This window comes from Etheostoma spectabile, chromosome 10 (genome assembly GCF_008692095.1).
Source record: "Etheostoma spectabile isolate EspeVRDwgs_2016 chromosome 10, UIUC_Espe_1.0, whole genome shotgun sequence".
Taxonomy (NCBI): domain Eukaryota; kingdom Metazoa; phylum Chordata; class Actinopteri; order Perciformes; family Percidae; genus Etheostoma; species Etheostoma spectabile.
In genome coordinates this window covers 2,283,895-2,306,859 of record NC_045742.1, presented here as the reverse complement: position 1 = coordinate 2,306,859, position 22,965 = coordinate 2,283,895, and the positions used below count along the sequence as shown (strand labels likewise).

Sequence of the window (22,965 nt, the reverse complement as noted above, 5' to 3'; positions counted from 1 at the left end):
CTGGAAAACGTTGAAGACCCCTGTTGTAGAAGATGAAGTGAAAAGCACTTGTAGTGAAAGGTGCAGGGTGTGACAGTAGTAGCAGGTTTTGAAGATGTTAAACTTTAACCAACAGAGGGCAGCATTGACACAGCGTAGTTCCATCAGGCAGCAAAGTAGGTGATCTCCATCCTCTCTGACCTCTCACAATGAGGATAACAAAAGGGGGCTGTCATTTGGGCCAAATAGAGGATGTCATTGAGCCATTCTATCAGCGATAAGTCCAAGATCCACCAACATCACTCTTCTCTCTTCTTGTGTCTCTCAATGCTCTCCCCACTCTTTATCTGATAATCAAATCTACATTACAAGCTCTGAATAATTCCAGCAGGGAAGCATCGACAAATTTGGCTTGAGAAAACAGAATTTGCATGATGGAACATGTCTTTGGATAATGGTTACGTTCCCCCTCTTTGCTCCTCTTTGCGCTGGAGAAGCTCTCTGTGTGCGAGTGCCATTAGTTATGAGGTGGCCATTGTTCTTTGTCAGAAAAATGAGAGGGCAGACACATCACTGAGAGCTTGATTCTCCACACTGTCTCCCTGTGTGTTTTGATCATCCTGCTCAGACGTATGAAAGCAGAGAAGGTCGCTCACGCTGGAGAGGACGATTGCAGCGGCACGGCACATAATTAATAGGGAAAGAGATCACCTCTTGGAGTGACCTGACAATGGTTGAAAACTCCTTGGCATTTTCTCAGGACACACTGATTAGAGCTGATCCTGTTACCCTCTTTAATCACTGTTTTTGTTTGCCTTGAATGCACGCATGCATTCCTGATTTGGAGAAAACTCAAGATGTGCTTTGGAGATGTCACGGGTTTGTCATGGCCTGCTGGATCTCCAAATACCTTCGTGTAGGTGCATTTCAAAAATGGTGTCTCACACCTTGGAAGTATACACGCAAACAGTGCACAAGGCAGGTACTTATAATGATCCAGACCATAAAAACCAAATGTTGACTGTGGATCGGGATGTGACTTAAATGAACTACTTCTGATTTGCCCTGATTCAGTAGTTCTTTTTACTGTGCCAATAAATCAAAACCTGTGAAGTTTTCCGAGTTCAATTTAACTGACATTTCCAGATTCTCTTCCTCATTCCACAAGTCTTAACCAGTTTGTATTTAAGTCTAATAGCAGAGGATTGTCTTACACAGAGGGCAGAACTAACTCCCCTTGCCAACATTTACGTAAGTGCACCAATCCAAGACCATTTAAGACAAATTCAGACACTTTAACCTACTTCCAGATTAAGAAGAGCTGCCTTGGGCTACAATTCAAGGAAAAGGTCACAGAAGGAAATTGTTTTTGACATATGTGCTGTTAGGTTTGTAAAAATCCTTATGCACATTGTCCTTAATAACTTAACAACCAGATGAGAAACTGTTCAACAGATTTTCTAAGCCTTGAAACAAAAAGAACATTCAACTGTCTAGTGTGCTGTCTATTTGCATAGGAGTGACTGTGAATTCTTTTGGAGTTGAGTCAGTTTGTTGAACTTAGCTTGATTTTGGGCGAAGGTCCATGGACACAGTGCTTTTTATCAGTCGGATTTGAGGACTGCTGTAGACTCAGTCAGCATCCCCAGAGGAGGACTCCTCACTCAGATTGCATGTCAATACTCAAGAATGTAGATCTGTCACTACCCACAACTAAATATCATTTTTCCTCCCTTTCATTTCTCTCTCTTTCCCTCTCTTTGCGAGGCTCTTTGAAGTAATAGTGAAAGGATCCCAGACTGTAGCAAATTACCTGAGGACTGAAACATTTTTGACATAAGTCCTGAGAGACGGGGCGAGCCACTTTTCCTGGCGGCCCCTTTGGCGTTTTTAATCTGGGGCTGAGGGAGACAGCGGCGCTGACAGAATGATGGGACAGCTGGACGTGCTTCCAGGACAGGGGCAACCGGGCAAAAGAAAAGCCAGGAGAAGGGCCACTGCCGACATCTCACCACGGAGCCAACAAATCAGGACAGCAAGAAGCAGGATGGAGCGTGACAAGTGTCCACGGGAGACATCCTACTCCTCCATCTTGACTTAACAGCTCCAATCATGGAGGGTGGAATTCTAAAAAGAAATACATTTGTTTTGGTCTTATTTTGGACACAATATTTCACAAATGACAAGTGATTGCACCACTTTGGCCCAGACTGAAAGATCTCAAAAACCATTGGATGAATTGCCGTTCAATTTTGTAGGCCTACAGACATTTGTGGTCCAAATATTTACTAAATTACTAGTTTGTGTGATGGTGTTTCCCTCAGGATGAAATGTAATTCCTTTGGTAACCCCCTGGCTTTTCATCTAGTGCCACCATCAGGTCAACTTTCTATTTCACCAGTACTTTGGTTTATGAATAATTTCCTGCAAAACTAATTAGATTCCCACCATCCTCAGCTGTATTTAGGCAGTCTGTCCAAAGAGTTTTTTTTGTTACTGTTGCGATCAAAAATCCTTGATTATGCAGCATGTTTTCTTAAAAAAATGCGACGGAATATGTGAGATATTTATGCAATTTTATGCGATGAAATAGCAAAAAAACTGCGGTTCGATGAAAAAGAGACTGTTTGTCTTGTCGCATAGTTACGTCACTTCCTAACGTTTACGTGGCAACAGGGGAAAATGGCTCCTCTTGTGAGAAGTAAACGGAACATTTTTCAACTTTCTGCTAAAATGTATGTGACTGTTTTGCAACAAAAATGCGAGATTATGAAATCATGCAAGCCCTGCGTTATTTTGCGCAGAAATGAGCAATTCATGCGGCGAAATTGCGCCGTATTTGAAAAATGCAGCCCCAGCATAGATATGCAGACTTTGGCTGATTATGCGTTGAATTATGGAGTTTTTCTGGAGGGACTGTTTAGAGCTAATTAGCTAATGCTAAGCTAAGAGAATGATCAGGGGGAAACCAGAGGTAAAAACATTCTGCCCACCAGTACCTGAAGCTTGCTAATTACATTTGCGCATTTCCCAAAATGTCAAAAATATTGGTTTGAAATGTAAATCTTGGAAATGTATACAAGACATTCAAACAAAGAAAGGAAAAAAAAACAGGAAATTAGAGGTCATTAAACTCAGCTCTTTGGTGGACAACGATATCGGAAAATCCCAAAATCTCTCTATGAGCTTTTTTGTCTCGGGAAACGTGCTTAAAGAAGACAGGAAGTAACTTGAGCCAAACAGGAGGGAATCAAATCAGACATCGCTAGCTTTTTTTTTTCCAGGGCAGGACAATTATATTTGACATACGGCGCTTTTCACTCATGCATCAGTGCTCTCCACTTTCATGGGCTGCTATCGCATTGGTCCAGTGGTTTGTCTTTCTTCCTCTCGATTGTACAAAGTCATTTTGCTGGAGATGATGAACAATGGCCGCCTTTTCAGAGATCCTATAACCTTTTCTTCCTGAGGGACCCCGCTGCAATCAAGTATGCAAGAGTGTATTGTCATTTACTTGGCTTGCGTTGTCAACATTGTAATTTTTCCTCACTGCTTAGAGACATCTTTAGATTCAAAGTGCAATTCAGTGTCAACATGATCTCACCTGATATCAGGTCTCTATTGGCTTCATCACATTGCCATTTGTTTTGCCAATTTTCTAACTTGGTGTTTTAAAGAATGAAAGAATCAAGCCTTTCCTGTCTGTCTGCCAGTGCTTTCCTGTGTTTTGTGTTTGGGCTCTGGAGCTGTCCACTTTGTGTCTGGGAACACGCATCCTCCTCAGCCTTTGTGACCCTGTCTCCCCCTCCCCCTTGGGTGGGCTGTGACCCTGCTAGCCTGCAGCTACCACAGGTTACCAACTCTCACCCTGGAACGCTTGTAATCCCGGGGATGCACTTCGGTACACTTTATGCTCTTTGGCCCTTTTTAAAATTTAGTAAGAACCTCACAGGTCACAGGTCGTCGTACTGAACAAAAGATGCGGGTAAAAATAGCAACTGATACATAGGTCATCTAAAAATACTAGCTCCTGTCCATTCCCATTTAGAGAATACTTTGTTTTGCCGGCAACCTTTTGGGAACTTTTGACATTTTGTCCCGATGTCACCAGAAACAGGAGTGAGAGGCTAGGTTTTGTTCACAGAAAAGGAGGCTAGATGATGTAGATGTCTTTTTCCACGTATGTAACCTCATACTGCTGAGAAAGTGCTAGAGTGCAGGAGAGAGTGTGTGTGTGTGTGTGGACATCAGATTCTCTGGGCCCTTAAGGGGCCCCCTGCACTGACTAATAGAGCAGTCTGTCCTTATCTCTACCATGTAAGAATTCCACTGGGGACTGCAGCGTCTGAAGCCAAGTTTTTGAACAATGTAGAACACATTTAAGAAAGGTCTAAAATTAGTCCCATTAGCAGTTTTGTTTGATTTTGTATTATGGCTTAATTTACAGCAGTTGTACTATCATGAAGTGGAGATGAAATATGATAAAAGATGACAGGTACCTTGGTTCATAGGTTCCAAGTTGTTCCAAATTTACCACCACAGGACAAATCTATAATTAGAAACTGATGTTCTATTAGAATAGAGTCTAAACTAAGACGGAACAAATACATCAAGCCAGCATTCAAGACATTTATAGACTTCTCACTCATACATTACGAGCATGGAAAAAATGCTTTTTTATTAAGGCATCACAAGTTGACACCTGGCAGCGGCTGGTGCAGAGGAGCAGAGTGTGCTCCGTCTCGGGAAGTTGGAGTTTCCCGCTGCGACTCCGTGCAGGAACAAGCACGGAACAAGAGTTACAGTAAAAGAGGAAATTACATACCTTCACTGCCAAATACCTGCACCCTCTCTGTGCCGGTAGTCATCATTAGCAGCGCTGTGAAGGGTTTAGAGGTGTCACACTGATCAGTGACTTTTCACTAACCACGCTAGCAGCATGGCTCCAGGGATGGCAATGTCAGTCACTTGGTCTACCACTTTGATCCAGACTGAATCAGCTGTATCTCTATCTTTCCATCTATGTAATTTGATAGATTGCAATTCAACTTTATAAAGACATTCATGGTCCCAAGATGATAAATCCTAATGATATTGGCATTCTGATTAACTTAACTAAGCTGGTGAACATGGTAAACATTATAAATGCTTAACATCAGCATATTAGCATTGTCTTCATGAGCGTTTTAGCAGGCTGACATTAGCATTTAGCTCAAAGCACCACTGCCTTTGTCTCACAGAGCTGCCAGCTGTAGACTTTTGATTTCTTTAATTACTCTGTCACATACTGTACATAAGAACAGATTTAGATTTCAGGTGTATTTTTTTGCCATATATTAGGATTTGCAGTTGTTGTTTTTTCAAGCTCATACTGGCTCCTGGTACAATTCTTAACTCGAGAAAGGCCTTTGCACTCCCTCACGTTAATGTTTCCCTAACTGTGTGTGATATCTAGTGATGTCGGGAAACATCATCACAGCACATGCTGACAGGCTGTGCAGGCCCAGAGAGGCAACATCTCACTTCAACTCAAGTAATTTATACTCTTTATTGATCCCCTATGGGGAAATTACAATTCACACACTACTTACACTACACACAAGCCTGAAATACACACACACATGCTCAGGTCCTATAATGGACTGATAGTCTACTAGTGGAGAAATGTCAGAGAGAGTGGGCCGCGACTGCTGAACTGCCCTTTGCGGTTGGGGGGGGGGTCAGTGCCTTACTCAAGAGCACCTTGGCAGTGCCCAGGAGGTGGACTGGCATCTCTCCAGCTACCAGTCCACACTCCGTACTTTGGTCCGTATGGGGACTTGAACCAGCGACCCTCCGGTTCCCAATCCAACTCCCTGTGGACTGAGCAACTGCCACACACACACACACACACACACACACACACACACACACACACACACACACACACACACACACACACACACACACACACACACACACACACACACACACACACATATCTTTTTTACTCTAGAGAATCGATGCAACAGTCTCTAGATGTCTCCTTTTAAATCCTGTTGCCTCCATCCTCACATGCACCCCCTTACAGCTTTAGGGACATTTAAGAGATGAGAACGCTATCTCCTCCTGAGAAGTGTTGCGTGAGACGGTGTGTGTGTGTAGTTTATCAGAGCTTCTCTCTCTTTTCATCCAGCTCCATACTTGTAAGTCCTTTATAACAACACAGATGCCTCCTCTTGAATGAGACAAGACTTATCTGTCATTCAGACTCCCCCTCTATTTTCACTGTGGTCTAAATGCGTGGACCACCAACCTCCCATCTCCCCGAGTACTAAAGACAGGGAGATATGATGAAACAGATGAGATTCCGCTCAAAGCTACGGGACCTGGTGGTACTTTGTCTGGCCCATCTAGATCTCTCTGATAGGCTGTCACGATAAGCAACATGAAAGTACCCTGTCATCAGCTTTTTTCTTCAATTTCTTTCTGCCCTACAACATCACAGCAGGGAGAAGCCTTCATGCTGCAGAGAGTAGACTTTGGCACGTTACTGCTTTTCAGTGGCAAAATAGAAACATGTTGGCTTTAAATGAGCAAGAGGGAGATTTCACAAAAGCCTGTGCAAATGTCTGCTCCCATAATTATCTACCTCACTGGCTCTTCTGTTGTCTTCTCCGTCATATCAACGTACATGGGCATGTTCTCCATTACATGGTCTCGGGACAGCCCAAAGCTTGAGGCTATCAGTACTGCTCTGTCAGATTCCAGCTGATTCCAGGAGGCCCTGAGTTCCAGCCTGGCACAGGAACTCAGGGCCTCCCATGCTTTGATTTGGGAGTTGCAGACAGTGAGGTCCTGAGCTACAGTGCTAGCAGATTTACACTCATCATCCTCACCCTCAAAACAGCAGTTCTTCAAAGTTGGCTTATCTTACTTTTTCTGTTGAAAATGATGGCTACATCACCTGCAACTTTACTCATTTTGGTCGACAGTCACTGCCCTCATATTTCTTGTCTTCACTCTCCAGCCAAAAATAAACGATGGTAATCTATGAAGTGCCTAGTAAAATTTGAACATTCACAAGGCATTTGGCTCGTGGATGAAAAAGTTCATTTTGAACCCTGCTGCACAGCACCAAACAGCAGACAAAGTTAGCTACTAGCCAGTGAACACAGTGGAGCAATTAGCAGCTAAAGAGCCAGATATTTTCCTTCTGAGTTGGTGGAGACCAAAAACAGAGCTAAAAGACGTGTCAATATTGGACTTACATTAGTCAGCGGGTCAAAAAAGTCATGGGGTCTGCAATTTTTTAATTAAAAAAAAAATTGATATTGAGTGTATATTAACTTGTTATGGACCACTGGCCAATAAAAGCATGTTTATTGTAATTTGGGTCTTGCATGGCCTAGTCTATATCCTTTACATTCCACTTGATTTTTTGGGATTTCTGAGCACTATGGTTAACTGCTCTTAACTGCAGGGTAAATCCACACAGCTAGCTAGACTATCCGTCCAATCTGAGTTTTCTCTCGCACAACTATTTTGCGGCAGCTCTGTGCGGAGTTCAGCACTGCCCATGACAATTCTGATTGGTTTAAAGAAATGCCATTAAAACCAGAGCACATTTTCCTCCCGTCCCCTGAATGCTTTATGGAGTAGCCAGACCCTTCTTCAGGGTGCTTTGGAGAAGGGACGCTCCACAGCGCTGCATACATTGTGGGATAAGAGAAAAAAATACTCAGGGTTGTTTGAAATTCTTCAAACCAATCACACTCATCTTGGGTAGCGCTGAACTGGCCTCAGCAACACTGGCTCTGCAAAATGGTCTCAGGAAGGAACTTTCTTTGGTGAAACATGCAGGCCGATAATAGAAAATGTCACATAATATAAAATGAAGTAAAAGTTCACCCAATAGAGTAAAGTGAGCTATTTAAATTAGCTGGATACATGGTTAAACTTATAATTTGCCCTTTTTTTTAAAGATTATTTTTTGGGCATATTTAGGCTTTTTATTAATGGGACAGCTGAAGAAATGAAAGGGGAGAGAGAGGGGGATGACATGCAGCAAAGGGCCGCAGGTCAGAGTCAAACTGCTGCGTTGAGGAGTACACCTCTATGTATGGGCGCCCACCTTTTTGCACGGTCTAAAATTTCTTCAAAACATTTTCAGCATAGCTTGCTAGCTCGAAGTCAAGGAGCACCAGGCGGTAAATGTTAGGCTAGGGTGCAGCTGGCCCTTTAAAATTGGTGTGCCAACTAGGGATCGACCAGTATGGATTTTCTGGTGCCGATACCAAGGTTTTTTCATCAGCCTTGGCCGACGACCGATACGGGCGGCCGAGTTTCTTGAGCCGATATTTGGCGCCAGTACTGCTTTTGCTCCCTCAATCTACATCCTAAAAATGTAAACCCTGCCACGCTGGATTTGTTTTCGGAATCTGCTCTGTCATTTCTTAAAAAATAATAATACACAGATCAGTGTCACTTTTGCAATCATCTTCCATTCACATCACCCAGGATGATATGTGTAATGTGCATCATGTGGATGGGTGCACTGCACATGATTAACTGCGCATCAACATCTACAACACAGCCTTGATGATGCGTTGCTTGCTGACATATTATAAGACTGTTATGTTACTATTATATTATAACACAGACATAATCAGGTCATAACAGAAGGTCCTTTGTCGACACATTTAAATCATTTAAGAAAACAATAAACCTGAGAAGTAGCCATTGAAATAAAGGGTTTGATTTGTAGTTGACTGCCATGGTGCTACCGATACATGTAAAAACGCAAATATCAGATAAAACGGGGCTATCACTAGTACCAACCATGACTGATAAAGGAACACTATGGGCTTCTCAGTGCAACCACCACGCTGGGGAGCCTAGCACAAATGTTACCCCTTTGACGGAATCTTCACTAAAAAACAACCTTTATTCCACACAGTTCTTAGACATGTCACTGTGAAGAGAAACATTTTTTTTTTTCAAATAACGATAAAGTAAGTTCTCTAGTATCTGGCACTGTTGTACTTTAACAGTTACATGTACATACAAGATAAAATTTGCAGCTCACAGTATGACAGCTTGCTTGTTGACACAGCAGAAGCTGCATGAATGTGTAACGTCTGCCGCTCTGCAGACATTCAAACACGCTCCTATCAATGCTGTTATGATTATACGCTGCATCCTTCTGGGTCAGACCAAAGGAATGAGGTGGTCCCTGTGAAAATAAACATTAACTGCGAGATGTATTACGCCCGATTGTAAAACATCCACCAATGACAACATAAACCCTCACCTATCTTCCTTCAGGGCTCGGGATTGTAACTGCTATTGTGATTGGTCACCGCAGGTGAGGCATGTTGAGGAAACAGCATACCTTTTTCCTCCCAGAACACTGTCTTTGTTTGCCTCTGACAGGGGGAATGTGTGGCTAAGCATCTGTGTGGCACTTTGAGCGCTTGAAATGAGTCCCCTGTATTTTCCTAATGTGCACGGAGAGGCACTTTGATCCTCCCCAGCAGGAGGTTGTCAACTATTGAAGACAAGCCTGTCCTGGCTCATTTCTCTTAAAGGTAACTTCAATCTATTTTTCAACCATGCAGGTAAACCGATTGTATTTCCTGTTTGTTTTTGGATGCATGAGCTCAAACTGAAGTTAAGCGGAACGTTTGATGCAAATTTTACTTCTGAATCCACACTTCTCTCTTCATTTCACTATCAAATCATGCCCTGTCTTTCTTTGTCCCAACAAATGTTTCTGGTTTCATAACACAGAGACTTGACCTACCTAGTTGGCAACAGGCTTCAGATCACCTCACTGATAAGTTTGAATCCAATAAAAACACACCTGGGTTGGTGAAGGAGCAAAGCCAACCAGACAGAAGCCCAGTAAACATTATCGTGGGAATATAAATGGCCCTCTGCTCAAACACTGGAACATTTGAGCTACTCCCCAAACTATTCTGCCGGGTCTTGAGGCTTTGAAGTGTAATTTCTGCCCACTGAAGCACACAACACTGACATCTTCATGGGTGAGGCATGGGAAATGAACTTAGGAAGGACAGGTGAAACTCTAGAAAGCTTGAATATGATATTTCCTGTGTGTTCAGCTACTCTATTCTTGCTCAGATCTGTATGGTGATTAGTTACTGGGACGTGGAGAGGTATGCATGCCTTCTGAGCAGCAGGAAGAGGAAGAGAAGGCCAAAGCTTCATTAAACCCTACCTATGTCCAACCACTGCAAAATCTATGTATTCTTAGTGTACCAGGTACTGGAACGGGAAGGTTTCTCAACTAATCTTAAGGACCAAGGTATGTTTTAACTGTTTGTTTCACTGTATTAATAATGTATTTGTTTTCAAATTTAAAAACTGTGCAGAAGTTTCCTTTGAAGGGTGAAACTTCTTTCTGTCTTGCTCAACTCGCAGCTTGTCACATGCTGCAGCTTCTTGCTCGGGATGTATTGTCGTTGCCTTTGATAGTGGGGTAAAGGCAGGCTTAGTGCAAAATAAAGGTGGTTTTGAAGTGCAACTGATGAACTGGGAGAAATCTGCAGTCGTAAGCAGCTGGTTGGGATTGAATTTGTAATAAATGAGGGTCCTATTTATTTTAAAATTGACAAAAAGCACGGTATGCTTAAGGGTGGCGCTTCCCAGTGATTGGCAAGCCTCTACCGCGTCTAAAGCGACCTGTCAATCAAGATAGAAGCTTAGCAATGCATATCCATGGCACTGTGTGCACTTAAATAGGTTTGTCTTTGGGTGTAGAACTTTAACGCTCTCACAGTTGGTTTTCAATTCATGAAAGTTAATTGCAACATTGTGCTTGTTTAAAAATGCCATGTTTAACGTTTGGTTGCACCTTGACAACCAAGCTGGCTAACTAGTTCTAGGGTTAGCTGCTGAACTGCCAACAGGTCATAATTACTCGTTGTGTTATTATATTTTTAAACCATGCCAATTTAATAATAAAGAAGCTGTTTTTATGTCATGTCAGACCAAGTGAGGCGATTTTCAACCTGCTCTGTGTCACTGCATTGTGGGCAGACAAAAAGTCCTTCAAATGACACGCTCCAGACAGTTTAAAATCTGAAAAATTGACTCTAAAAAACCAAGGTGGCGAAAGCTTTTTAACCCGTCCACAGACAAACAAAAGTCCACAAACCATAGTGTCACGGTGGCTGTGTCCACTTCTTTTATTCAGCCCATGGGCTAGTTACATTTGTCACATGAAAATGATTTGCTAAAATTCTAAATAATGGCACCACCTCAAATTGTTGAACCTAAATATAATTAGTAGTGTGTGGATGTTTGTGTCTGAAAATGGACTCTATTACCATAAACCTTGTTTGTCCTATCTAGTCTTGTGTGTTGTCATGGAGTCTGTGGCCTGGCTGTGTTAAACCGCCCGCCTCGCTGCCTCTGTAGTGGAGCGATGTGTCTTTCCTGGCCAGGGGATTTCCTTCCTCCAGAAGCACTCAAGGTTATTACTGTGGAGGAGGATCTGAGATCTGCTGCAACGCCTGTTTGAAGTTCCCCACAATATTTTGCGCCGCTGCACTCCCAAAGATCACAGTGAAAGGAGCCACACCAGTGACCTAACACACTGAAAAGTCAATCATATCTTCTCGTTTCATTTGATAAAAAGTCCACTTTGAATGTAATCTGAGGTTACAATCATCATGCCAGCTGTGTAAACTGTCTGAATCCACTTCCATCCACCTTTTACATCACATACATACTTTGTGCATTAGTAATGTAGTTATGGATTCGATGTAGAGTTTGGAGCGTCACAGATTACAGCTCTATTGATTCCCATTGATTCCTCTAAAGTGGTTCTCTGGTTGGCTCAGACTTCTTTTCTTTTTTACAAAACAACTGGGACTCAAGCAGCACTCTTGGATCACTTGTGCCCCGTAACTCGCCGGGGCTTGTTCACGTTTAGCCCTGTGATTTACACAATGTAACTACTACTAACAGATTAATGTACTGTATGGCAAAGCCCTATTTAAACTCTATCTGTGCAACAATCTTGTCCAAGGAGATATAATGTTCACAATCACTGGACACACTTCTGAAATGGAAAGGGAAATTATTTTTGGCTGTGTAATTTAAGGATAACTTGACAAAATATCACACTAACCCATTAGCAATAAACACACTCTTATTAAATACACTCTGGCTCCGCTGCTACAGCCTCTCTTGGTCTGATAGGACATACAAATAGCTCTTACAGCTTCTTTATTATTAAATTGGCATGGTTTAAAAATATGATAACACAAAGAGTAATTATGACCTTGTTAGCAGGAGGTTGTCCCATCCAATGTTTCACCGATGTTCTTTTATAATATCTACAGGAAGCTGAGGTCCTGAGGTCACGCCGGGATGGCCTCTGTTCCACTAGCTTCTGTAACGCAACGCAATCTCTCATCCAACATTTCTGAAAACAATTAAGGAAAAAAGTAAAAACAGGTGTACAGTCCATGTTCTTTAGAAGAAAAATTGGCAGATGCCATGAAACGACACAACAATGTATAAAAGGCTCCATTACCATGTATCTCATGTCATGGCCCTGTAGCAGCTGTTTTAAAAAAAAAAATAGGCTAACAATTGTGTCATGACCATGCGACTTTCTGGATGGGGGGGGCGTGGAGGCAAACAGTCAAGGGAGAAGCCCATATAGATCATTGGAATCAAATATTTCTGTTCTTGTTTTGATGGATTGGAAATACTTCTTTATGTGGCAAGTGAATTCCTATATAGTAACATGTATCCACAAAGAAAGATATTTTAAGAAAAGTACATGTTGTTAATAACGAATTAAGGGTAACAAGCTATGATCACGGGGGAATGGGGAAATTATGCAGGCAATGGAAGAAAAAACATCTTAATGTCAAAATTGGTTAACGTTATTCTTTTATCTATTTACATTGGGAATGATTGAGATTTCTCTTGCACAGCTACCAGAAGACTTACAACTTTCAGACAAGTTGCTCATGTCACATCTACGTCTTCAAGCTCAGTTGGAGGCTGCTCGGTAACGCTCAGCATCACCGGAAAAGAGCTTTAAACAGACTTCACTTGTCTCCGTCGAAGACCATGGTGTTGCTGTGTCCATTTCTTTCAAAGTCTAGTTAACTTACCTCTTCATGTGACAATGGTGTGGTTCTGGTTGCTGCCCAATCTGCACCGGAAACCCGATTCGGTCTACCTTTGCACATGCGTAGAAGAAATTGGATTTCCGGTACAGATCGGGCACTGACAGTCCCGTTAATCTCTCTCAGTGAAGTTGCTGAATGATGGCTTCTTTAAACAACTAGAAATGAGCAGAAATTCACTGTCCAATTATTCACCACTTGTGGATAGAATGGGCGCTGTTGAAAAGATGCACAGTTTCATTTTTAACCCTTAATAATCATATATTTTGTCATTTAAATGAAACTGCTGCAGTAATTAGATGAACAAAATCCCATCACAACCTAATGGCATTTGACATAACAACTATTTGGTGACAAAAAAGATATTTTTGTCTCACACGTTGCTGCAGAAACAACTATGTCAACTGTTTGTCTTTGATCATGATCTTCTACACACACTATGACACAGTCAAACTATGAAAATGAGCTACTGATTTGAAAGCTGAATCAGTTTTGGCATCAGTCTTTGATGTTCCACGTGCATCAGATCTGTGGGAAACACGGCTGCAGCCTCAGAGCCTCTCTGCAGGATGAAGCAGTCAAACACGCTGTGGAAAGGTTTTCTTAAGTGTTTCTGTTATTACCTTAAATCAAGCAGTTGCTGTTTTGACCCAGAGGATAACAAACAACATCCTTTTGAGCCGGTAAGAATGTTCTGTGGTCGCAGCCAGGAATGATTTGTGGTATTCTCCAGGCTTGGATGTTGGCCAAATCCTGGCATTTCATCTGCCACTGTGAGCAAAACGTACATTGGGTTCAAATAAGCTGAAACGGGCAATAGACGTGCAAGGTTTCACGGTAAATTCTTCTCTCGTATCGTTTTTCTCTCCCCCGTCTTTAAGTCGCTCGCTCTAAGCCCTCTTTTCTCTCTTTCTTCCCTTGTTTTGTTATTTTACCTGGAGGTGCAGGTGTGAAAGGGTGAGGCCGTGGAAAAACATTTGATTCCGTAAGCTTGTCATGAAGGAATCCATTGACTGACCTCTGCATCTTGGCACACAATGACAAATGGGTTTGCAATTTTCCGCCTGACTGAGGGGCAACAAAGCACATTTCCACTTTCACCGGTAGGCAGTGAGAGTACAGTCTTCCTCTATCATGCTCTTTAACAGGCAGTGAAAGGCAGTGAGCATTACACATGGCTGGACTCTTTACTTTGGCTCTTTGCACCTCTCATGGTCAAAATAGACAATTAACTGGGCATGATCTATCAAGACAAACATATTTAAGTGAAAGCCTGACTTCACACAGTGAGTTAATCTGTTGATGAAGAGACAGAGGTTTGTTTTTCCTTCTTGCATCAGATAACTCAAAATACTCCTAAATATAGAGAATTATATGTAATGTAAAAATGTAATGCAGCATATTTGATTGACATTTATCTGTGTCATTTAGATTGTTGGGAGTGTTTTCACGGCAGCCATATGAGACACTGAACTGTATTGTCTGATCCACTTAGAGCAGCTGGGAAACTCATAAATGACATGATATTTTCTTGTTTTGTGTGATATGGCAGTTGTAACATAATCATATGTTGCTTGTTTTACTGTTCTTGTTCTCAGGTGCATGGTTTAGGATTTGGTTTAGGGTTACCCAACTGGTTTCTCATCAATCAGATCTAAATTGTGACATGGTCATGCCATATTTGTATGTACAGCAGTATATATACTGCATAGGAGTATATCTTATGTGGAGCCCAGGAAGAATATCTTCTTGCATCTCTCACTGTCACGAGCATGCACATATCGTCCATGAGCAGATCCTTTTGTGCGGTGACAAGGTTGGGGGGTGTAGTTGGGTCGAAAGAAAATAGTTCCTTCATGAAACTGATATCTGATATCTCCAACACCAGGCATCTCACACCCAAAACAGTTTAGATTATAAATAGTACTGCGGGTAAGATGAACAATATGTATTTTAGATTTTGGGGTGAATTGTCCCTTTAATTGAAATGCTCAATGGGCGTGCTTTTCATCATGCATTTTCCAAATTCCATTTATTTTTGGTCACCATTTTAAGTCTATTAGTCTTTTATAAAGCCACTTTATGAAATACTAATATGTAAATAAGTCTGTCATCTCCTTAGAAAATTACATTCTATCCAAAGAAAAAGAAAATGATAAGTGCATGTCCTCGTCACTCATACATAATGTTCTGAGCATTTTACTGAGCTTTTTGTTTCAACTATGTACAAAAAAGTAATTATTAGATCCATTAAGTTAATTATCTTCTTAGTCCAACACATATGTTCAAATAATTTCTGCATGATTTGACACAGTTGATGTTGTCTTTCTCTGTGGGATCCATCCGTCTTGTTTATGAGTACGCAGCATCGTTAACAACGGCTGGTAATTCCACGCTGCTAACCGGTGTTTTCACTGCTGATTGAATTGCTTCCAAAGCCGACAAGAATGTTTAAAGTAGACGCTATGGAAATGAACCAATTGACCTTTTTTTTCTGACCCTAAAGATCTCCACGCCCTGTGGGAGCAGGAACTGTCAGGCGGCACCAGAGTCGGGAAATCAAAGGCATCCATGCTGTTATTAGAGACCTACTGCCACTCCTCATGGCCTCCACACACACAGTATTGGCACACAGTTATCATTTCAAAAATGATGATTGAATTTTATGTGAGAATGTCAAAGTATTTCTAGAACATGTTGGGCAGATTGTCCTGCCTTGGCTACCAAAACTTAACCAGTAATCTGTAAACTGTGTGTGTGTGCGTGTGTGTGTGTGCCCTCACGGGGCAGTCCAGCAGGACCATTATGTCCTGTAGGGATAACCTGTCATGGTGCTGAGGGTCTAATTGATGCCTCATGCTTTTCAGGGGGCAATTATAGCGCCCAAATGTCAAGACCTAATTTGTGACTCTGTAACGTGGACACATGGACCAGAGGAAGGGGTGACAGGGGCTCCAGAGGGACTCACACACGTTTGGTCAGCAGATGTGAGGGGCTGGGGGGGTAACAGCAAGAAGACATGGTGAATACCTAAACTGAATGTCCAGATTATTAGAGAAAACTTTCTTATAATGTGTTGGGTTCCTTCTTTTTGGAAGATAAATTACTTTAAAAATCAAAAATCAGAAATGCTTTATTGATCCCCGAAGGTAAATTCTGTAGAGTAGAAACATAAATAAAGAAATATGGGGACTGTGGAGATGCACAGTATTTACACAGTTAAAGGATTTTTTAGGGTACATTATTTACATAATTAAGGAGTTGTAATGATGAACAGTACTAATGAATAAATAGTAAATGTAAAAATGTAAATGTAAAAACGTAAAAAAAAAAGCTGTGGTGTGTTTTATTAGAGTAAAAATAGCAGTACAACAAATGTAAAAATACTTCAGTGAAAAATCCACTGACTTCTCGAAAATATAAGCACTCATTTTGCAGAATGGGTCCTTTCAGATTGTTATATTATTACATGGAAGATGGTTATGGATGCATTGGCACCTGGCAATATTCTTAAATGAACAATGGATCAAATGAATGTGGAATTGAAAGAGGTTACATGTAGTGACAAACCCAACCTTACTGGACTCTGCAGGGGCGGCTGTGGCTCAGTGGTACTGCCAATAGGAAGGTTGGTGGTTCGATCCCTGGCCCTGCAGTCCCATGTCGAAGTGTCCTTGGGTAAGACGCTGAACCCCGAGTTACCCCCGATGCTGCGCCATCGGAGTGTGAATGTGTGTGAGTGTGTATCTGATGAGCAGTGGTCACCTGGTACGGCAGCCTCGGCCACAGTGTATGAATGTGTGTGAATGGTGAATGGGACCTGTACTACGTAAAAGAGCTTTGAGTAGTCGTTAAGACTAGAACATGTGGTATATAAAACACAGCATGTTTACATTTACATTCCCCTCAGATCTAAGGCTGCGTTCACACAAAATCTGGGGCTAGGGGATGCTGGGAAAAACTAAGCTGAAACATAACCTGACGTAACTGGCAAGTAGATATACAAAATGGGCACCATGGAGGAAACCAATGAAGGCAAAATGGGCCCTTTACGACACACCCGCACCACAGCAACGACTGATTTGATGTGAATGCAGCCTGAGGACCGTTTTAGTTTCTTTCTGCTCATTAATTACTTTACTTCACTTTTTACTTACTTCCTGCTCTAATTAAATGATCTTTTTTATTTACTTTTTTAGTTTATCTTAATCTTTAAAGTAACTAGGAACAACATGTGTGATGTATATTTTCTCTCTGAAATGTAGAATTAAGTAGCACCACGAGGAAAACACTACTTAAGTAGTCGACAGTACGTAAGTATTACTTGTGTATAAATATTATTTTCAACCACTGCCTCGTGAATTAACTTCGGGAATTTCTGATATGTTCTTGACGTTCGGAGAATGATATTGTTGTGGCGTTACACACTTTACTGCATGATGATTAAATGTTGAATTTTACACAAAACCCAACTCGTTATCTAGATCGGTGTATATCACAGTATGTTACATAACTTCTTTCATATCCCATTTACCTCTAGTCGACCTGTGTCTGTATCTGCTGCTGCATTGGATGCTTCAGATGTCTCCTCCAGGAGTGTGTTCAGATCTCTTTAACTAAACAAAATGTCACTCAGTCGCTGGCAGGTCCTGCAAACGCACCACAGAGTTGATCCCCGACTTGTTAGAACCGAGAGATACTGCAGAAATGACAGTTCCCCGGCTTTTTCTTCTCCTTTTTGTTCCCCGCGACACCTAAACATTGTTGTTTTCTACTAATGTCTCCATGGAAATGCAAACAGAAGAGCATGTTTTCCACTGGAGCTGACAGCTTGCGATGTGGAGTGTCAGTAAATCAGACATGCTGCTCTAATTGCCCCTTGCATAAGGCCAGACCACAAAATCCTCTTAGCTATGACACTAAAAATGATTGAACTCAACCGGAGTGCAATGCAGCAAGTGTGAAAGAGGAATTTGTTTTCAGGCCACAAAACACGAAGGATAGATGGATGATATTTGGGATCAATTGATGCAGATTCTTCCAGAATGACCCCCCCCCCCTCTCTCTTTCTCTCTCTCTCTCTCTGGACTCGGATGAAAGCCCAAAAGTATCAAGAGGATAACGCTATACTTACACTTCTGCTGTAATCCCTATAAACATACATGCAGCTCATAATTTGTGCGCACAGCAATTTACTAAGGAATAAACAAACAACAAAGAGCCTGAAATCAATAGTTGCAGGATTCAAATGACACAAAGATGCAGACACCATCCCTGCGCAAACACACTCTTAGAAGTGGCCACGGCTTTAGAGCACCAGGTGAGCTTCTCGGCCCCTCCCCTGTCTTCCCCAACGTGGCCTTCTAAATATAGAAATTATGCTCTCTGATAATTGGGGGCAGACAACAAAGCCGGCTATATTTCCACCCTCCTTCTCCGCCTCCTTCTGCTGCTAAGTCATATCCCCGGCTGACAAACAGCAGGCCTGAGATCAGAGTGTGAGAGCTTGAGCGCTGAGGGAACACCTGCGCTGTCTGACTGGACTGCGAAGATAGACACAGAAGATCACTGACTTCCACACCTGCCCGTGGACCCATGCCATACACACACACACACACACATTCACACACTTGATTGGGTTTCCTCGAGAGCCCTTTAAGGCCACTGCTGAGGAGGTGATGAAAGTCAGGGAGCATCTATTAAGCGTGTGAGACGGCCCTCCAGAGTGTGTGCGGATGAGGGGTTTGAGTGTTTTCAGCGAGGAGCCACAGACCACCTGGAGGAGGCGGAGTAGGTGGAACAAAAGCATCTGTTTCAGGGCCAGGTAGACTCTAAAAACATTGGTTAAACAAGTGCCAAATAGCACTTCCGGGCATCAGGTATCACAAGTCAGGATTTCCACCATTTTAGAGGGGGTTGGAGGGGGTTACGCTCTCAGATTTGTACAAGGTCTGCTTTTCATGGGCACAAGGGGGATGACCGCGGGCCCTGCATGGAGATTTAAGTCTCTGCAGGTCAAAGTCATGGACAAATAATTGCTGAAACATTCTCCTTAGCTTTGAAAGATGGGATGGGACAGGAATGAAGCACGCCCCGTCCATCACATTCACGCTTGTTAACTTTTCTATGAAGCTCAAGAAAGACGAGCAGTGACAGCATCTTTCCAAAAACAAGCACCAGAGTCGTTTTTTTCATGTTGTAATAGGCTTGCGTGTGTGTACCCGCTGGACAGGGGATGTCCACATGCACGCAGGTTATAATACACCACGGGATGCTTTCATTAATCGACGACAGAAGTGTGTTGATGTTCAAGGTGTGCAGACGGGAAAGTCCCACAGTATCACGCTGCAGACAGGAGAGAGTTGGCAGCAGGGTTGGCTCCCTGTATTGAGACACCCCCACTGGCTCGCTATCATACACACACACACACACACACACACACACACACGCTGAGATCAGAGGCTGAGTTTTCATGCTTCAACACAGATCTTCCCCCAGCCGTGGAGGAAACTGTGCACCGATATGCGATAGTTTTTTCTTCAAAATAAATGAGCAATTCAGCTGTTTTGCACCTCACAATTCCAATTTTTGTCTTGTTCTTCTGTTGGTAAAAATGATAGGACTAATGTGATGTGTGATGAGAGTAAAACAATCTTACACAAAAAAAAGAAAAAGAAACAAGAAATAAAGACACAAGAAATAAGACATAAGTCTTATTTAATAAGACGTTTTAACAAGTCTTTCATCCTCAAACTGTCAGTGAGGTTACTTAATCCTTATCGCTCTGACCTCCACTTTTACACAGCTGCTGAAGTTGCAGGGATTGAAGCTAAAGGTGAGATTTTATTTGGCCCTGATCGTGTCGTTGCATGGCCTCCACATTCAGAGGATTCACGACGGAGGCTTTGAAGTTTTATGCGTGCATCGGGTCTACGACTCCTCTCTCGGCCTAATGGTGTCCATAAAGAAAGACAACTTTGGTCTCGTAAGCGGGTTTATATGTTTAAACGCTGAAAGATAAAGGCAGTTGTAGTGTTTTAGGTTTTGTGTGGACCCCATGGAAGAGTAGTGGTTGTTCTGCATCAGCTAATGTGGATCCCAATAAAATAAAAATAAGATAAACCAATAAAGTTTACTCGTTTTAAAATATTGCTCTGTTAAAAATAAAAGCAATGTGGTCTGTTTAAAGGAACATTGGTTACAAGTGGACACGTAGCGAGCAACCAACAACATACCCACATCTCTGGTCATATACAAGCTGACAAGAAAAAAGCATTTTTATCACATTTTGAGCAATTTATTAATTGTATTGTCATTTGGTTGACTTTAGATTCCTCCTGTAACACATGTAACAGTAGTAAGGTTAGAATTAATATGTCAACATTACAAAGATTCTTTTTAAATTGATTCACAGTTTCCATATTGTGATAAAATTCATTTCAGATGTGTGTTTTTTTTTCCAAATGTTGCCAGTATGTTTCATATTTTTTTGGTCTTACTACAGTATATCACTAGCTGAGCTTTTTCAAAATAAAAGACATAATGGTACAGTGTCTCAGTCTTTGTATAATCCATACACTTTCTAGTGGTTTTTCTATATTGCATGTATCTGACTGTAAAAATATATTCTCAAATAAATAAATATATAACATAAATATATGTACCTAAAAGGAATAAATAAATTGTTACACTTTTTGCTCTTTATAAACAGGTCTAGGCACAGGTAAGAAAAGAAAAAAAATGAATTCCTTCAAAGTCCTTCTAAACCAACTCTCTGACACAGTATCCAAATGAAAAGTACCATTTCATAACCGTGCAGATTCCCACGGACTCAGCTGTCGTCCCCATCTGACCAGAGGAGATGCTCCATGGTCATTCAGCTCCGTTTCCCATTCATCTCCTATTCCAGGCATGTACTTTTTAGGGTCGTCAGGCCTCTGAAACAAACAACCCCCTCATGCCGAGCTTGCAGACATTCTAGCCCGTCTTCCTGGCTGCTGAGAGATGGCCCATGCATTCCTATGAGAGGCCCTGATTCCTTTATCCCTGCCGGTGGGGCCGCTGTCCACCAGCCTGCACCGGCCACATCTTTGCCTGCCCTCTCCTCTTCTCTGCTGCCCTGCCAGGGCTTTAGCAACTTCCTGAACTGGACCCGGCTTCCAGGTCTCAGCTGTGTCCCAGGATATCCCTGTACAGCTCTGGCACACGGTCAGGGTCCACAGGCCTGGGCAAGAAGTGTGTAAATTTCTGATGCCGCCTGGATTTAGTCCCGTCCCTTGGGGTCCCGTCTTTGTTTAATGCCACAAAGTAACGCGTCCCTTTGTCTCCGTGCTTGTAGAGGTTGGAGGAGTATGTGTTGTACCAGTTCTCCTCAAACTGCTCCCTGAAGACACATTCAGCTGTGAGCTTCTCCTGCAAACAAAGGGCAAAACATAAGAGAAGACCTGATTTGTGATGCAGCAATAATATCTTTCTAAAAAACATATTCTCCAAATATGATAAGGGAAAAAAGCTACTTGTGGTCAAAAATGATGGATTTGAGCGACATGAAGCTGATACTTACAGAACCATACAGCTCTCCTTTGTCGTTCATCCCCAGATAAAGTCCAGTGTCCACCCCTCTAATGCTTATCAACCCAACAGCAAGGCTTATGAATTCCAAAATACCTGGAGAAGAATAACACAGTTGTTCAGTACAGACTTTGAGAAAGATGAAAGAATATTATCAAAGAATCTCTATTTCTAGTAATAATCAACTCTGGCAGCAGCCCATTGGCACAGAATTATATAGGATTATTATTTTCATCATTCTTAGTCCCTCTTGTTATTTTGACAGATGTGTATATTATTGTATTATAACTGTTGTCCACTTTCTATTCCCTTATTTTCTTTGCTTCCAAAATATATAAGTAATAAGAATCTCGGTATTTACCAAAACGGCTGTGGTCCTTCCTCGTCCCTTGCACTGTGCCATCCGGAAGTATTTCCAGATGGAAACCAGTTCTGCAGTATAACTGTCTCCTCCTGAGAATCCCTTTGAGGTGCGTTAAATCCGCCGTGGTGCTCCGGGACAGCCTGTCCCCAGGTATGAGGTGATCCCCCAAAAGCGTCGGACTGTCCCCAAAGGGGGTCAGGAGGAAATGGGACCCGACCTGTGCGACACCATCGATGCCGTGCAAGACGCCTCCAACTTCCCCCAGAGCAGCAGCAGCAGCAGCAGCAGCAGCAGCAGCAGCCATCGCGTCAAAGCGCAGCGGGTAAAGTTCAGTGAGGAGGTCCGGGGGGGTGGGGTGGGGGGGGGGAGCGCTCTTGCGTAGTAGACTACCTGGTCGCCACTGTCACTTAATGCATGTTTACGTCGACCTCCTCCGTTACTTAGCACATGTACCCGTTGTGCAGATCTCTCTCCACTCACCAAATCTTAGCTGCTGGCTGCGCCGACTTCTCCTTTCTCTTCTTCTTTTTTCTTTTACCACTGCGTCTTCATCAGTTGGGGGTGGGCTGCAGTTGCTGTTCAGATAGCCCTCATGTTGCATACCTGTTCACAGTGATGCCTCAGACATAGCAGGACGAGATTCAGTAAGGGCTGAATAAACGCTGCAGTGCAGGTAAAGGAGCTCCTGGAGGGTTTGCGCTCAAAGTGGCAGGGGTGGTGAGGCAGGTGCAAAACCACAGGACTAGTAATGGGGCGGGGCTGTCACAGTTCAGACGTGCCCTGGCAGGGATTTTTTTTCCCTTCTCCTAAGGCATAAAATAAAGAGAGACACGGGGGGAGTTGATGGAGGGCTGTGGTAAACTGCATTTACATCACTTACAATTCTAATTAAATGTA

General features: G+C 42.5%; 1 protein-coding gene and 1 long non-coding RNA gene across 3 annotated transcripts in view; one reads left to right on the top strand and one right to left on the bottom strand.

Moving 5' to 3' along the window:
• LOC116697215 (uncharacterized) overlaps window positions 1–4,332 on the top strand; it is a 142,360-nt gene extending 138,028 nt beyond the window's left edge. The window contains exons 4-6 of one of the 2 annotated variants that reach the window (XR_004333967.1): window positions 2,843–2,897; window positions 3,479–3,484; window positions 4,322–4,332. This is a non-coding gene — a long non-coding RNA (uncharacterized LOC116697215). Of the gene's footprint in view, window positions 1–2,752; window positions 2,898–3,478; window positions 3,485–4,321 lie in introns of those variants that run through there. The other variant, XR_004333966.1, reaches the window with a different exon arrangement.
• A 16,082-nt stretch (window positions 4,333–20,414) lies between these two features.
• fgf20b (fibroblast growth factor 20b) lies at window positions 20,415–22,920 on the bottom strand. Its single transcript, XM_032527535.1, has 3 exons — window positions 22,066–22,920; window positions 21,697–21,800; window positions 20,415–21,545 (listed from the first exon to the last, which is right to left on the bottom strand). The coding sequence occupies exons 1-3, from the start codon at window positions 22,370–22,372 to the stop codon at window positions 21,300–21,302; spliced, it is 657 nt and encodes a 218-aa protein (XP_032383426.1). The 5' UTR covers window positions 22,373–22,920; the 3' UTR covers window positions 20,415–21,299.
• Window positions 22,921–22,965: the final 45 nt, after the last annotated feature.

Bases quoted from the DNA above. Each gene is read 5' to 3' on its own strand.
- fgf20b (XM_032527535.1), bottom strand. From the start codon at position 22,372: ATGGCTGCTGCTGCTGCTGCTGCTGCTGCTGCTGCTGCTCTGGGGGAA. The intron at 21,801-22,065 runs GTAAATACCGAG...ATTCTTCTCCAG, and splicing joins GAAGGACCACAGCCGTTTTG to GTATTTTGGAATTCATAAGC. The intron at 21,546-21,696 runs GTAAGTATCAGC...CTTTGTTTGCAG, and splicing joins AAGGAGAGCTGTATGGTTCT to GAGAAGCTCACAGCTGAATG.